The sequence below is a fragment of the Erpetoichthys calabaricus genome, chromosome 9 (genome assembly GCF_900747795.2).
Source record: "Erpetoichthys calabaricus chromosome 9, fErpCal1.3, whole genome shotgun sequence".
In the NCBI taxonomy this organism is placed as follows: Eukaryota; Metazoa; Chordata; class Cladistia; order Polypteriformes; family Polypteridae; genus Erpetoichthys; species Erpetoichthys calabaricus.
Window position 1 is genome coordinate 59,824,172 of NC_041402.2, and position 14,870 is coordinate 59,839,041.

Consider the following 14,870-nt stretch of genomic DNA (forward strand, 5'->3'; position numbering starts at 1 on the left):
GATGAATAAATGCTGGCTTCACAATAATGAATATAGTTGCAGTTTGTTGTTCACCTATCCTTTTTAATAACCAACTTATCCAGTTTGGATCAACATGTAATGTGTTCACAGAAGTGCATATTCTCAGAGACACGCATTTAACATGACTGCTAAAACAGAATGCTAAATTGCTCAAATCAAATTGGCTAATGCTATATTTGTTTGTTTTTAAAGTCATACTGATATTCATTACTGTAATAACCAAAAGGTGCCAAATATGGTGAAATCACAAACCACACTTATTTGGATGGTATGAAAGTGAAGGGAATTCAGTCTCCAGTTACGATTTAACTATTGCGATCCAATTCAGTAGCAAATTCTGGAGTAGTACAGTCATAATAGCAAGGTCAGATCAGATAGTGAAGCAGCTTGAAAACAACTGAGCAAGTGTTGTTTTACAAGTATTTTTAAATTTTAATTCTGTTATTGACAAGATTTCATTACAAGTTATAATTTGCAAATTTTAAAGCCAGGAAAGTTGAAGTATTGAGTTCGTGACATTTGAAATTTTGAGTTGTTTTGATTTGTTCATTAAATATAACTTTTCCATAAGTATTGTCAACCAGCTAATGTTTCCTCCATATACTGATGTTGATCTCACAACAGCAAATGTCAAAAACCTGACCAAGTGATTTTCTGGCAGACTTCTTGAAAAATGTCTGTTTATAAAAGCAGGTTTAAAGAGTTTGTCTAAATGACAAAAACTGAATTATTTTGGAATTCACTAATTCAAATGGTAATGCCATCATTTATAATTATTATTCATGTCTGAATTTTTAGTATTGGTTTCCAGCAGTTTTTAGTTTTCAGTTAATACAAAATGTATTTACTTATAGTTTATGTGCACATGGTAAGTAAGATAAATCAGGAAGTCCACTATTATCATCTCATTGTTTATAAACCCTATGCTGAAAACCCCTAAAGCCAGTAAAGTTTCTCCCATTTGTTGTTGACTTGGAGGAAAATCCACCCTCTCTGCCTTGAAAATTGAATCATGAAAATAAAACACTCAATTGTATATTTTTTGTAAATGTTAGTTTGGACACGTTGGTTCATAAATTTAAATTTGTTTTTTAATATATCAAGATGTACATAAGAAAAATTAAAAGACAGATATACTAATGGGCAAAAACTATCGAATACCTCATTAGCCCCATTCCCCTAGCCAGCTCAAAGTACCAAAATAAAGATGGTAATTCAAAACATTTCAGTTCCTTGGAGTGGTACAACTATTAGTCCTAGTCAACTTTAAAATGGGAACAGTATACTTTTTATTATACTATATAATGTATATTTCTATATACAGTGGGTAGAGAAAAGAATCACCCTCTATAAAAACATTTACATTTTGTAGCTTTACTGCATAACATGAAAACACACACATTTTTTTTCTTTAGCTTTATTTACTTGATGCAACATAAAACATCTAAGTCAAAGATAAATAAGAAACAGCATCTGCTTTTTTATACCCACTGTATATTTAAAAATTACAATAAATGTTTACATGATATAGTAAAAATTTGCTTGTATTAAGCAAATGTGTGTCGGTCTAACTCTTCTATCATGTATGTGCACCGGACCTTTCTTTATGCTAATATTACATTAGTTTAAGTAATTTGGGCATCTTTGCATGTGTTTCCTTTTGTTCTGAATGGTCATTGTGCAGTGTTTGCTGCACAAAATGGATAAAGTTTCTGTTTACTGGAGCGTATGAATTGTCTGCAACTATTTAAGGGTTAACAAATGTGCTGTGTGAAAGAGGCTTTAAGTTCTGCTCAGAACTGTTTTTGAATATTCTTTTTTTGTGTGTTTAAATTTGAATTAGCACCTTTTGCATGAAAAGAATTTGGATCAATAATGCCAAGCATACAATATCATGAAATTTGCGCTTTTTAAATAAACTTTGTTAAAAATTAAAACACTTTTTAACTTTTCAGTATTTCATTGTTGTGGTATCTATAGAATTTATCTTTTTTTATTATTATTAAAGGTCTTTCCAGATGAGTTTCATCTTCAGACGCTCAATCCATTCCTGCGTTCCTGTGCAGAGCTCCACCAGCATGTGAATGTCAAAAACATCATAATAGCACTGATTGACCGGTAAGGGTTTTTCTAATAAGTAATAATGCTAGGAGACTTAATATGAAATGTGTTGTCAAAAAATTTTTAAAGACTGTAGTCTAAGTAAATAGTATACTTTTGTAAAATGTTAGGTTTTAATAGTTCTTAATCATTCGCAGGTGCACATTTTGCAGTTCTGATTTCATATTTTGTTGTGCGACCACTGAGAGCAATTAACCAACCAAAGCATGAACTGTTCTGATATAGTTTCCACCTCTTAGGTTAAAATATAGTCTTGTCCTGTGTCAGTTATCAGAAGCTTTTTCAATAGTAGTTGGTGGTGTCTCAAGGGACAGAGGATTTTTATCGGTCGCGAATACCAGTTATTGGAAATAATACTTTTTTTTTTTTTTTTTACTAAAATTGGTATCAAGGTAAAAATCTCAAACTGGTTAGACTCTAATAAAAATTAAAAAAAAAAAAAAAAACATTAAGCTGCAGTCATACAAAATAATCATGACTAGTTTGAAAGGATTATGAAGATAAACTGTTAATGGATTGACTCAGTCCTGGGGACCCACTGTGGCTGGAGGTTTTTGTTCTAGCCAACGTCTGTTTTTTTTTAATTGGACTTGGCCTAAATAAGTGAGCTGTTACTTGCCAGTTTCTTTGTTTTAGGGTCAAAACAGAAATAGGAAAAAAAACTTCATTATTCCCATATAACTGCTAATAAAAATTTACCAAACTTATTTTATTATTATTTTTTTTTTAAATAATATTTTCAACTTGATTTTCATTTTAGTTTTTCCAGGTGTTCGGTTTATGTAAGCCATTATTTATTAATTAGTTTGTCCGGCACTGAAGTAGTTGCAGCCTTCTATCATTCTGTTGTTGCTTTTCTGGGTGTTTGCTCTGCTTGTTTTTAATTGTCATTATTAGGATACAATGAAGGGAGTAAATTACACAGGAAAAGGACAAAATAACAGGAAAATGACAAAAGAGAGAGAGAGAGAGGCATTTAAAGCTAGAAAAAAAGAAATATTTCTAAATGGTTTCTAAATGTAAAAATCATATTGCTGTGCTTTTCTGAAAGCAGAAATAAAAAAGACTAGTTAATAAAATCTGTTAATTATTATTGATTGCAAATCTGCTTTGAGCAAACACCTGCGGCCACAGTGGGGTCTTGAGTTTCGGAACCTCTACTGTACGTTACCAATCAGTGTTATGTAAAATGTAAAACAGAACATCTTATTTCCCTGCTGACAGGTACATTTTTTTGGTACTTTTTTTTTTTTTTTTTTTTTTTTTAAACAGGCAACCATGTAGTCTTTGACTAAAAATGATATTTATCTTGTTTTTTATTGAGATACCAGTTAATGTAGTATAAAAGCACACCAAATTTATGTATGGTATTTGTGAAAAGGTTTCTATGGAACTGCAAAATCTATCCATTAATTTTCTCAGCCTGCTTAATACTCCACCTAAAAAATGTAATCATATACTTACCCTGTGTAGTTTGCAGTGATGCCATAAAAATTCTAATGTAATGTTTTCATGCATAATGGAGATGCATGTTATGATATATTGCACTCAATGGTAACCAATGCTGTACAACAGCAAACAATGTGGAAACAGTGCATTAAAAAAAATAACTCACTTTACATGTGTCCCATAATCCACATCTGTCATTTATCCAACTGCATGCTCAAAACATGCAAAAACATGTTTTTATTTTATTTTTATTTATTTATTGGCTAAAAAAATTGTTAATTAGAAACTCAGAAAAATCGGCACATATCATAAACAGGAAACGCAAGCTGTCTTGGAAATGCCTTTTTGAATTGAGGACAGGACTCTTGAAATCAGAATTGATTTCAGTGCTATTAGGTAATAGTGAACTGCTGCAGTGACAGATTTTTTTTTTATTAGGCAATGGAGTAATTGAGAAGAGCAACTGAACCGACTAGCACAGAAAAAAACATTGAAGGTATCTGTAAATAAACCAACCAGTTAGTTTGCTCAGATTTTCAGGACACAAGCAATAAACTTACTGTATACATCTTTTGTGGATTTTTGGTTGGTAGCAAAATTATTCTCATAGATCTGATACTTGTGCAACAATGGTTGAATGGTTTCTTTAGAAGTGTTATTTTACTATTATTACTGTGTTCTTCACAGTTTTACATTAATTTCTTTACAGTTGATCCCAATGGAAATCTTATTTTTTTCCTGTGGCAGAATGTCATCAAAGTTTTAATATTGCATTAAAGACATTGGAGTCTTTTGTTCAGTCAATATCAGTAGAAAAGAGAATAGTGAGAAGAATGAGCTTTGTGAACAATGCTTTTAATGTGTTATCCTTTGGACCTCTAGTCTTACTTTGACTTCATCCTTTTGAGGTCAGTCTGTTACTTCTCTTGCCATTCAGTCTCGGCTCGTTTTTAACCCTTAAACCGCCACATACTTGGGGGTTAATTCACACCTGGACGTCAAATACTTTTTAGCTGCACTTTTTAAGTAAATGTCATAATTCACAAAGAAAATGTGAAATTTTAGTGAAACACATTTTTTTCATGCAAAGAGCATCACATTTACTGCAACACTGATCATTGTACACACTGTAAATGAACTGTAAAAACTTACAAAAAAAAAACTACTGCAACAGTCTATTATGTTCAAGGTGCAACTGACGCCATTGAAAATTCAGTAAATCACTGAGCCAACTGCGCTCGAACTGTCTGCGTGTGAACACACATAGGTAAACGCTGATGATTGCAGGCTCGTCTAGTGCAGCGGCTGAATCCCAGAGACAGTGGTGCTGCAGTTCTGCCACAGGCCGGCTGTGGTCATGAGCTGGCTGCTCAACGAATATACGGCACTGACTGATCAGCTCCGGCGTGCTGGTAAATTGCTCTGTGAAACAAATATAGCTGGTTGCGGGGTTCAATGAATATTCTTCGCCGAATATACTCGTCCCCTGCGTGCTGACAAATTGCACTGAGACACGACTATAGCCGGTTGCAGCATTCAATGAATATACATTGCTGAATGTATGTCGCTGCATATACTCGGGTTCGGCGTGCTTCCAAATTGCACTGGAAACCGTCTCTAGCCGGTTGCGGCGTTCAACGAATGTACTTTTCTGAATATACTCTGCTCTGGTGTGCTGGTAAATTGCATTGGGAACTGACTATAGCCGGTTCAGGTAGTTTAAGGGTTAAACTATCTGCATTTTTGTAACTTTGTTATTGCAGACCATAATAGTATTACAGATACTAGAGTCTCAACTGAAATGCTGCAGCATTATTTTGTTGACTATTTTAAGTGTTTGTTCTTGCTAAATGGTGGTAAACAGTATATCTCTTCATTCTTTTGTGTATGTATTTGAAGTCTGTAAAGCTATTATGTTTTCTTTTGTACACACAGGTGTGCTTAGTGTAAACACAGCTTAATAGTATGTGTAAATTTTAATTACATTGTTTCTATTAAAGGTAATTAGAAAACATTACTACAAGTATTAACATGTTATGTCTCATGAATCCATTCATTACAAAACAGTTTTACATCATTTCATAATAAAAATCTTCCCGAAGGAATTTATACAGGAGGAGAAGGTTGGGAGCATGCGCTGATGGCGCACATAGAAAAATTATTTCTTTCATGAGCAGGGACAACTTTAGTGACTTTTGTAGGGTTACGTATTTAGATATTCCTTTAGTTATTGTCTTAATGTTTGAATCAAATTTTAAAGACCAAAAGAGAGTGCATTGTTTGACTCGGTTCTAAAAAATACTTTCAAAATTAAGAAGTGAATAAGTGTTCAAAAACCAAAGTAGAAGCTATGTGAATCAATTCTGGGGTATGAAAAATATTTGTTTCTTGTGGGTGTTAAAAATGTATATTATACACGTACAGACCTGCAATAGTGAGCAGTTCTTCTGTTTTAAGTAAGATGAATTAAAGAAGGAAGCTAAATACAAAATTGCTTAATGTGGAAATTTCATGCAACCCCCCACCAAATCTTTCAGGTCAGCATAGCATACCATACGATGCAGCTTGGCATATGGTAATTTAAAGTATTGGGGTATTCTTTTGCATATGCATTTACAGTAATTCCTAGTGACATTAGGGGGAAAGAATAATTAGTATGATGCAGCAGAAAAATGTTTGAACTTAAATTACATTTTAGAAATACAAATATTATGTTGCCTCTTTAATGTTTTAACTTTTTAAAACAATGTTTTATGTTAAATTTGCATATTTTAGGAAATTAGAAAGGTATCTTTAGAATTTGTAAAGGTTGTTCTAAATGTAATATTTTATCTTGCTTAACCCCTGTGTGCATAATGCTTTTGGTATTCTGAGTTTAATCTGTTTTTTTGCCTTTAATTATGTTTAAATCTCAAAAGTCAGGTGATTTAAACATAACCTTTCTGATCTACCTTTTCTTATACAGACTTGCATTATTTGCCCATCGGGAAGATGGTCCTGGAATTCCAGCTGATATTAAACTATTTGATATTTTCTCTCAACAAGTTGCTACTGTTATACAGGTTTGTCATTAATCTACAGTATTTTTGCATGGATAGTTATATTTTTTATGAGGAAAGTAGTAAATGGAATATTACTGTTAACTACAGGATATAAAGTAGCTAATTTCAATGTCCTAGTTTGTCGTATGTACATAATATAGTAAACACTAACATGGTTTACTTTATGTAGTTTTTGTGAATTAGTGGAATTAGGAATTATTAAAAAATAAAAAATCAGCAATTGCCTTGCACCAATTCTGTTTAGTTTTCTGTATTGAAGTTTTACAGCGGTGTTTTTCAATTGATAGCGTATGTGTAAAATACATATATACAGTAATGTACCAATTAACACACAACAGAATTGAGGCCATTCATACTTTTGACCAAGCGTCGTAGTAGAACAGCGGGGTGTTTCTGTTCTAGAAAGTGCCAAAACCAGCTGCTATGTGCCGCAAAGTCTGTGTACCATCTGCTTATCACATACTTGCAGCAGTGCTGCCAGCCACTGAATGGTACACTATGCATAGAAGCAGTCAGAGAAGTTGTAGTGGAGCTGCAGAGTAATCAGTCTCTTGGCTGTGTGAATTGCTGTAAATCGGTTCACGACTGTATTATCGAGTATCGTTTTTAACAGGGTTGTGTATTAAACATATTAAGCACAGTAAATAGTGAATATCAGTTTTTTTGGGAATAGTGATTGCAGAGAAGTTCTTATTTTGTAATGTTAAAATATTTATGTCTTTGACTTAATAATGTCATTAAATATAAGTTATTTGAAAACTATGTATTACAGTCGAGACAGGACATGCCTTCAGAAGATGTGGTTTCATTGCAAGTGTCCCTAATCAATCTGGCCATGAAGTGCTACCCTGATCGGGTTGACTATGTGGATAAAGTTCTAGAAACAACTGTAGAAATCTTTAACAAGCTAAACCTTGAACAGTAAGTTGAGCATGAAATATAGTTGGCAATATTTGTTGTAAAACATTCATTGTGGTATTTTTTTATATTTTGTTTGATATATTTCAAAGTCCTTTCAGTCATCTTTAACCTCTACATGTTTAAATTAAGTGGGTGTAATTAAAAATGGCCCTGATTCAGCACTGTTATTAAACTAATACGATTATGATAATGCTTTTTCTATTATGCAATTTGAGGCTTCGTTGCCTCAGCCACTACACCACACCATTTGTCGACACTTTAAAAGATTTTGTTCAGTAAATGCATCTTTGTTTTTCTTGGAATATATACTACTTGAAATGCACAGTTGCGGTTTGCTTTTATTAGTTGTGTACATTGTACATAATGTACACAGTATAATGAAATTCTTAATTTCTTGTCTACGCAAAACAGTCAATAATAATACAATACCAACAGCACACATACACCCCGAAAGAAAACTTATAACTACCACGCTTGTATATAGTGATATTAATAGATGTATGCAGTGGATCCAGAAAGCTTTCCGACCCCTTCATTTTCTACACAGTTTATGTTGTAGATTAAATTTTAAATGGATGCATTTGCCATTTATGCTCATCAATCTGTACTTCATAACCCTTAATGACAAACTGAAAACATATTTTCGGAAAGGTATAAAAAAATAAAAAACTGAAATCTGCCATTCATAAATGTGTACAAACTATTTGTGATGGGCTGGGCCCTGTCCATTTGTTGTTCCGTCCTTGCGCCTGTTGATTGCAAGGATAGGCTCCAGCTGTCCAACAAGCTTGCCCTAGAAAAGTGGGTTAGGATGATGGATGGATTTGCAGTGCCTTCAAAAAGTATTCAGTTTTTACTTTTTACACATTTAGGTATGTTGCAGCTTTGTGCTAAAATCATTTAAATTCATTTGGTCCTCATCATGCAAAATTCAGTACTCCAGAATAATAAAGTGCAAACAAGGTTTTAGAAATTTTTACAAATGTTTTCAAAATAAATATCTGAAATATCACATTTACCCAAGAATTCAGACAGTTTACTTTGCTGAAGCATCTAGTTTACTTTGCTGAAGCATCTTTGACTAAAATTGAATCCTGTAGTGTTTTATGGTATGACATGACCAGCTTTACACACCTGGATATGGAGTTTTTCTACCACTTTTCTCTGCAGATCCTCTCAAGCTCTGTCAAGTTGTATAGAGACCACCTGTGGATAGCTAATTTCAGGTCAATCCAGAGATGTTTGATTGGGTTGAGGTCTGTATTCTGGCTGGACCACTCAAGATCATTCAGATGATTTAACCATAAGCTACTCCTTGTGTTATCTTTGCCTTGCGTTTAGGGTAATTTTCCTGTTGGAAATTAAAGCTTCAGCTCAGTCTGAGATCCAGTGTGCTCTAGAGCAGGTTTTCATACATTACTTTGGTCAGTGTTCCTCAACCCTGACTGCTTGTAGTCTCCCAGCCTCTACTACTGAAAAACATCGCCACAGCATGATGCTGCCATCATTGTGCTTCACTGTTGGAATGGTATCACATAGGTGATGAGCAGTGCCTGATTTCCAGCAGATGTGAAATTTAAATTTAAGGCCAGACAGTTCAATCTTGGTGTCATCAGACCAGAGAATCTTGTTTGGTCCCTTTGGTGCCTTTTTGCAAACTCCAAGTGAACTTTCATTTTATCTGGCCACTCTGCCATAGTGCAGGGTGTTGTTGTTGGTGGTGGTTGTCTTTCTGGATGTTTCTCCCATTTCCACACATCTTCTCTGGCACTCAACCAGAGTGACCATTGGGTCTTTGGTCACCTCTCTTACTCCCCAATTGCGCAGTTTGGCCAAGCAGCCAATTCGAGGAAGACTAGTCTTTACACTTCTTCCATTTAAAAATTATGGAGGCTGCTATGCTCTTAGGAATCTTCAGTACTGTGGATTTTTTTTGTCGTCTTTCTCCTGATCTGTGACTTGGCACAATCCTGCCTCTAAGCTTTGCAGGCAATTCCTTTGACCTCATAAATTGTTTTTTTTTTTCTCTGATACAAATTGTCATTTGTGGGATGTCATATAGACAGGTGTGAGCCTTTCCTAGTCCTGTGCAATCATCTGAATTGACCACAATTAGCCTCCAAACAAGATGTAGGAACATCTCAATGATGACACTTGAAATTTGGTTTAGTTGCATCCCAAAGTCTGAAAAGGTGTCAATGTGATATTTCAGTTTTTTATTTTTAATAAATATGCAAAAACTCCTAAAATCCTGTTTTTGTGTTATCTGTCTGGAGTATTGAGTGTTTGAAGACTGAAAAAATAAACAATTTTATTCTCCTTTCTGAAGGCAATGTGTGTAAACATACATATGTGTATATACAGTATTGTACATATTTGTATGTGTTTTGTCAAATGCTAGTAACCAAGTATTGAATTTACATTTTCTTATCAAAACACCCTTTTCTTTTTCCAGTTCTTGGATAATTTTGCAGCTTATAAGGTGATATGTTAATTATTAAATTGACGTAATTTAAATTCATTAGACATATTCATTAATACTGCCTGATATCAGGAACAGTTCTCCAGTGTTTTTAGTATTCATTTTGAACTGCAGAATATCAGCTTAGGTTGATATTTGATTGATAGATGCAAAGTAACACATCATACACAGGCAAAATGTATCAGGGCAATTTCTGCACTATTGAACAACTTTAAATACATTGATGGTCAACACAGTCTGCTTAAAACACTACTAATGGTCCAAAGCAATGCCAAGATTGACATAGCATAGTGAAACAAATACAGTAATTGGAGCAAGGAATCATACTATCTAAAGTAATTTTTGTCAGTGTATGCTTCTTACTGTGTGTTTACATAACATAAATGCCAATGGATTTTATACTTGGCAGGCCAGAGCATATCAAGGCTTTAATTTATTATGTTATTTGAGAACATTAAATACTGCTGTCTCTGTTTTTTCTGTCTGTGTACTACTTTATTTTAAGGTACAATTTTATGATATCACTACTAGACTGTTTGTTTGTTTTGTTTTTTGTTTTTTTTAAGTAATTTTCTAATTTGCGTCCTAGGATTGCATTTTATCTTTTTAATAAGATATACTATAGGAGTACATGTATCTAATATAAACTAATTACGGAGTTATTTGTTTTGATTTATTTTCGTTAGCATTGCTACAAGTAGTGCCGTGTCAAAGGAGTTGACAAGGTTGCTTAAGATACCCGTGGACACGTACAACAACATTTTGACGGTGCTGAAACTGAAACACTTCCATCCTCTATTTGAATACTTTGATTATGAGTCTCGTAAAAGTATGAGCTGTTATGTTCTGAGCAATACTCTGGATTATAATACAGAGGTGGTTGCACAAGAACAGGTAAGCCCCTTTATTTTACGCTTTTGTTATGTGGTTGATAGCAGTTTTAAAGTGAAGGAAAATTTATCTACCCAATATATTAATGTAATAATAAATGCAGCTTTGATAATATTGAGGTTTGTGTTTTCACTTCAACTATATGATACATTGCACATTACAATATGAAACAGCCAGTTTAATCTTTTAACAGCTGAAATCTTTAAGTATGACTTATTTTTTTCCCCACTTGTATTTTTTTTTTTTTAAACTGAATGAGTATCTCAAAGGAGTGACACTTACAAAGTTGCTGAGTATAAAACAGAACTTTCATTTTAAACCTGTTATTTCATCAGAAATGTGGTCATTGATCAGAATAAAATTACCCAGGGTTGGTCGGTCCTCTTTTAAGTAATAATAACCGAGTTAAATGCTGAAAACACTGTGTTATAATTTGACAAGGAAAGTTGTCCGTCTTTAACTATGCTCATATGTCACATTAACTGTTACTAACATGCAGTTTTTATACTTCAGGTAGATGCTATTTTAAATCTTGTGTCAACACTGATTCAAGACCAACCAGACCAGCCTGCAGAAGACCCGGATCCAGAAGATTTTGCAGAGGAACAAAGTCTTGTGGGCAGATTTATTCATCTCCTTAGATCTGAAGACCCTGACCACCAGTACTTGGTATGTTTATATGATTTTGTTTGTTGCAGTGAGAAAATGCAGGAAAAACAAATGTGTGTGTAAACTTTATTTAAATCTTAAATTGAATCAAACTTGCAATCAGTGTTAAAAATAAGAAATGTACAGTTCAGAGTTAATAGGGAATTTGAATGAGTTGTGTATTTATAAATAAACTTATTAATCATATAATACTTACGGTGACATGTTTCTTCATTAATATTGTATAGCTATGTTGAAGTAAGTGACGGTAAGTTTAGTATTTTTAAAGCTTCATATTTTACTCTCCGCTGCAACATCCTGACATTTGCTTTATGTGAAGGTGTAGTAAGTAAATAAAAACAGAAAATGAATGCATGTGGTAACATTCAGGTGCATTTCATGGTCTGGTTAACTGATTTGAAAGTTGGAGCATTTTAAATTAAGTTCATCAGAGAATTAGTTATCACATTTTTGTTTGATAAAAATTTCTGCAACAGTGAGTCTAATTTAAAAAAAAAAAAAAAAAAAAAAGCAGTGATAGAATTCAATTAAATAGACTGTATTAAATACATGCTTTTTAACAGCACTTTAGTCCAAATAAGCTTTCGATGGCAAGACAGCAGTTTCACATTCTACTGATACAAAAATGGCATTGATTGATGTCCTTTTGTTAGTTGTGTAGTGTCTGTGACTAATAGTAGTTCAGGTCTCAAGGTAAATTGTTGGCTGTTTCCATCCATCCATTATCCAACCCGCTATATCCAAACTACAGGGTCATGGGGGGTCTGCTGAAGCCAATCCCAGCCAATACAGGGTGCAAGGCAGGAAACAAACCCCAGGCAGGGCGCCAGCCCACAGCAGGGCGCACACACACCAAGCACACACTAGGGACAATTTAGAATCGCCAGTGCACCTAACCTCCATGTCTTTGGACTGTGGGAGGAAACTGGAGCACCCAGAGGAAACCCACACAGACACTGGGAGAACATGCAAACTCCGCACAGGGAGGACCCGGGAAGCGATCCCGGGTCACCTAACTGCAAGGCAGCAGCGCTACCACTGCGCCAGCATGCCGTCTTGTTGGCTGCTTCACACTACATTATAATGTGCAGATATGTATTGTATTGTAAATACCGTGGACATATTTATTCATTCTATGCTTACAGAGCAACATTTATACAAGTCCTTTCCTATTACATTCGTTTTTAGGTAAATTACTTTTTAATTCTTGTGGTTAACTTGTCTCAAGCAGCAGGTAAATCGAGCTATAGTGATGAGTGAACCCCTCTAAATTCGCTTAACTTTTAAGAAGAGGAGTATAGGAACCTAATCAAGGACTTTGTTAAATGGTGTAACTCAAACCACCTACACCTGAACACCAGCAAAACCAAGGAGCTGGTGGTGGATTTTAGGAGGACCAGGCCCCTCATGGACCCTGTGATCATCAGAGGTGACTGTGTGCAGGGGGTGCAGACCTATAAATACCTGGGAGTGCAGCTAGATGATAAATTGGACTGGACTGCCAATACTGATGTTCTGTGTAAGAAAGGACAGAGCCGACTATACTTCCTTAGAAGGCTGGTGTCCTTCAACATCTGTAATAAGATGCTGCAGATGTTCTATCAGACGGTCGTGGCGAGCACCCTCTTCTACTCGGTGGTGTGCTGGGGAAGCAGCATAAAGAAGAGGGACGCCTCACGCCTGGACAAACTGGTGAGGGAGGAAGGCAGGCTCTATTGTAGGCATGGAGCTGGACAGTTTGACATCCGTGGCAGAGCGACGGCCACTGAGCAGGCTCCTGTCAATCATGGAGAATCCACTGCATCCACTAAACAGTATCATCTCCAGACAGAGGAGCAGCTTCAGCGACAGACTGCTGTCAATGTCCTGCTCCACTGACAGACTGAGGAGATCATTCCTCCCCAACACTATACGACTCTTCAATTCTACCCTTTGGGGTGGTATTGTTCTTTGTTGGTATGCTGCTGCTGGAGTATGTGTATTTCCCCTTGGGATTAATAAAGTATCTATCTCTCTCTCTCTCTCTCGAGTGCATTGAAGTCAGTGGGGAAGGTGAAACTGAACTAGTTTCGAGTGGATTATAATGGTGCTACAGAGTTGTGATGTCACCCTGGCCTTGCAATGCACTCTGTGGTGCTGGGGGGAAAAAAGTTATCTTAAGCCAGTCATGTGATGAATTTTCACGGAAAAATTCAGGGAGCAAAATCACCAGTATCCAAAAAAAATTGCTGCGAAAAATCAGTAGTGAGCTGGTGTGCCAGCAGCTTGCTTGCCTACATGCTCATGATTCTGGTGTTTGACTAATTTGTCCTGGGGATTCATGTTGCCATTAAGAATGAATATTTTCCTTTTATTTGTTTGACAGCCAAAGTATACAAACTGAAGTGTCCTCTTGAGATCAGAGAATGCCCCTGCATATTGATTGAAGTCTTGAGATATTGTGCGTCTTTAAATAACTGCTTTTCCACAATTTATTCAATTTTGATTCCACATATGACACGGCAAAGTAGGTGTCTACTTGTACTAGCAGGGTCTTGAACCAAATACATTTTGGATCAATCAAGAGAAATGTATACGATATGTTTTTGAGTTAATGCCCATATTGAGGAAGGTTGTATTTTATCTAGAGGTGACTTCCATTCATTACCTGTTTTGTAAACATTCAGACAATAAACTGTCACCTATGTCAGGCTTCAAAACTAGTGATGAGAATGTACCGATAGGTCTTGGAGCAGATTGAAAACAAGCAAATAGACAGGTATAATTGAAGGGAGGGAGAGAAGAGACGATTGACAGAGGGAGGAGATTGTGCAGCTTGTAGCTACTTGTGAAGCATTGGACAGTTGGTAGAGCACATGAATCAAATTTCAAGCAATGGCAATCTGGACCTGGAGGGCTGCACTAGCTTCAGGTTTTTGTTTCACCTAAGTTTATTTAAAGTGAATTGGTGATGATAAAAGAAATTGCTTAATTCAGTGGTTTTCATTCGGCCACACAAGATTATTCTTGCATAGTAGATGTTTCTTTTCTGGGAATATAATCCACATGATTCTAAAAAAAAAAAAAACAACCTGGATACTTGATGAACACACACAGGTATACATAGGATCAAATTGAACAGTGAGCTTCTAGTTCCTTTGCAATTGCCAATTAATAATAAGATGAATTACAAACAGAAAATGCAGCTTTTTTTGATTAAAAGAATCAGTTAAAGGTTCAGGATCTTAATAAGAGAAATAACTGAATTGAAGCAC

General features: G+C 35.1%; 1 protein-coding gene across 1 annotated transcript in view; it reads left to right on the forward strand.

Annotated features, from left to right (window-relative positions):
* The window catches only part of vps35 (VPS35 retromer complex component), an 85,905-nt gene that overhangs the window by 57,786 nt on the left and 13,249 nt on the right, over positions 1-14,870 (forward strand). The window contains exons 8-12 of the mRNA XM_028809658.2: positions 2,030-2,139; positions 6,557-6,653; positions 7,426-7,574; positions 10,743-10,950; positions 11,461-11,616. Of these exons, the coding sequence (XP_028665491.1) occupies positions 2,030-2,139; positions 6,557-6,653; positions 7,426-7,574; positions 10,743-10,950; positions 11,461-11,616 (720 nt within the window). The remainder of the gene's footprint in view (positions 1-2,029; positions 2,140-6,556; positions 6,654-7,425; positions 7,575-10,742; positions 10,951-11,460; positions 11,617-14,870) is intronic.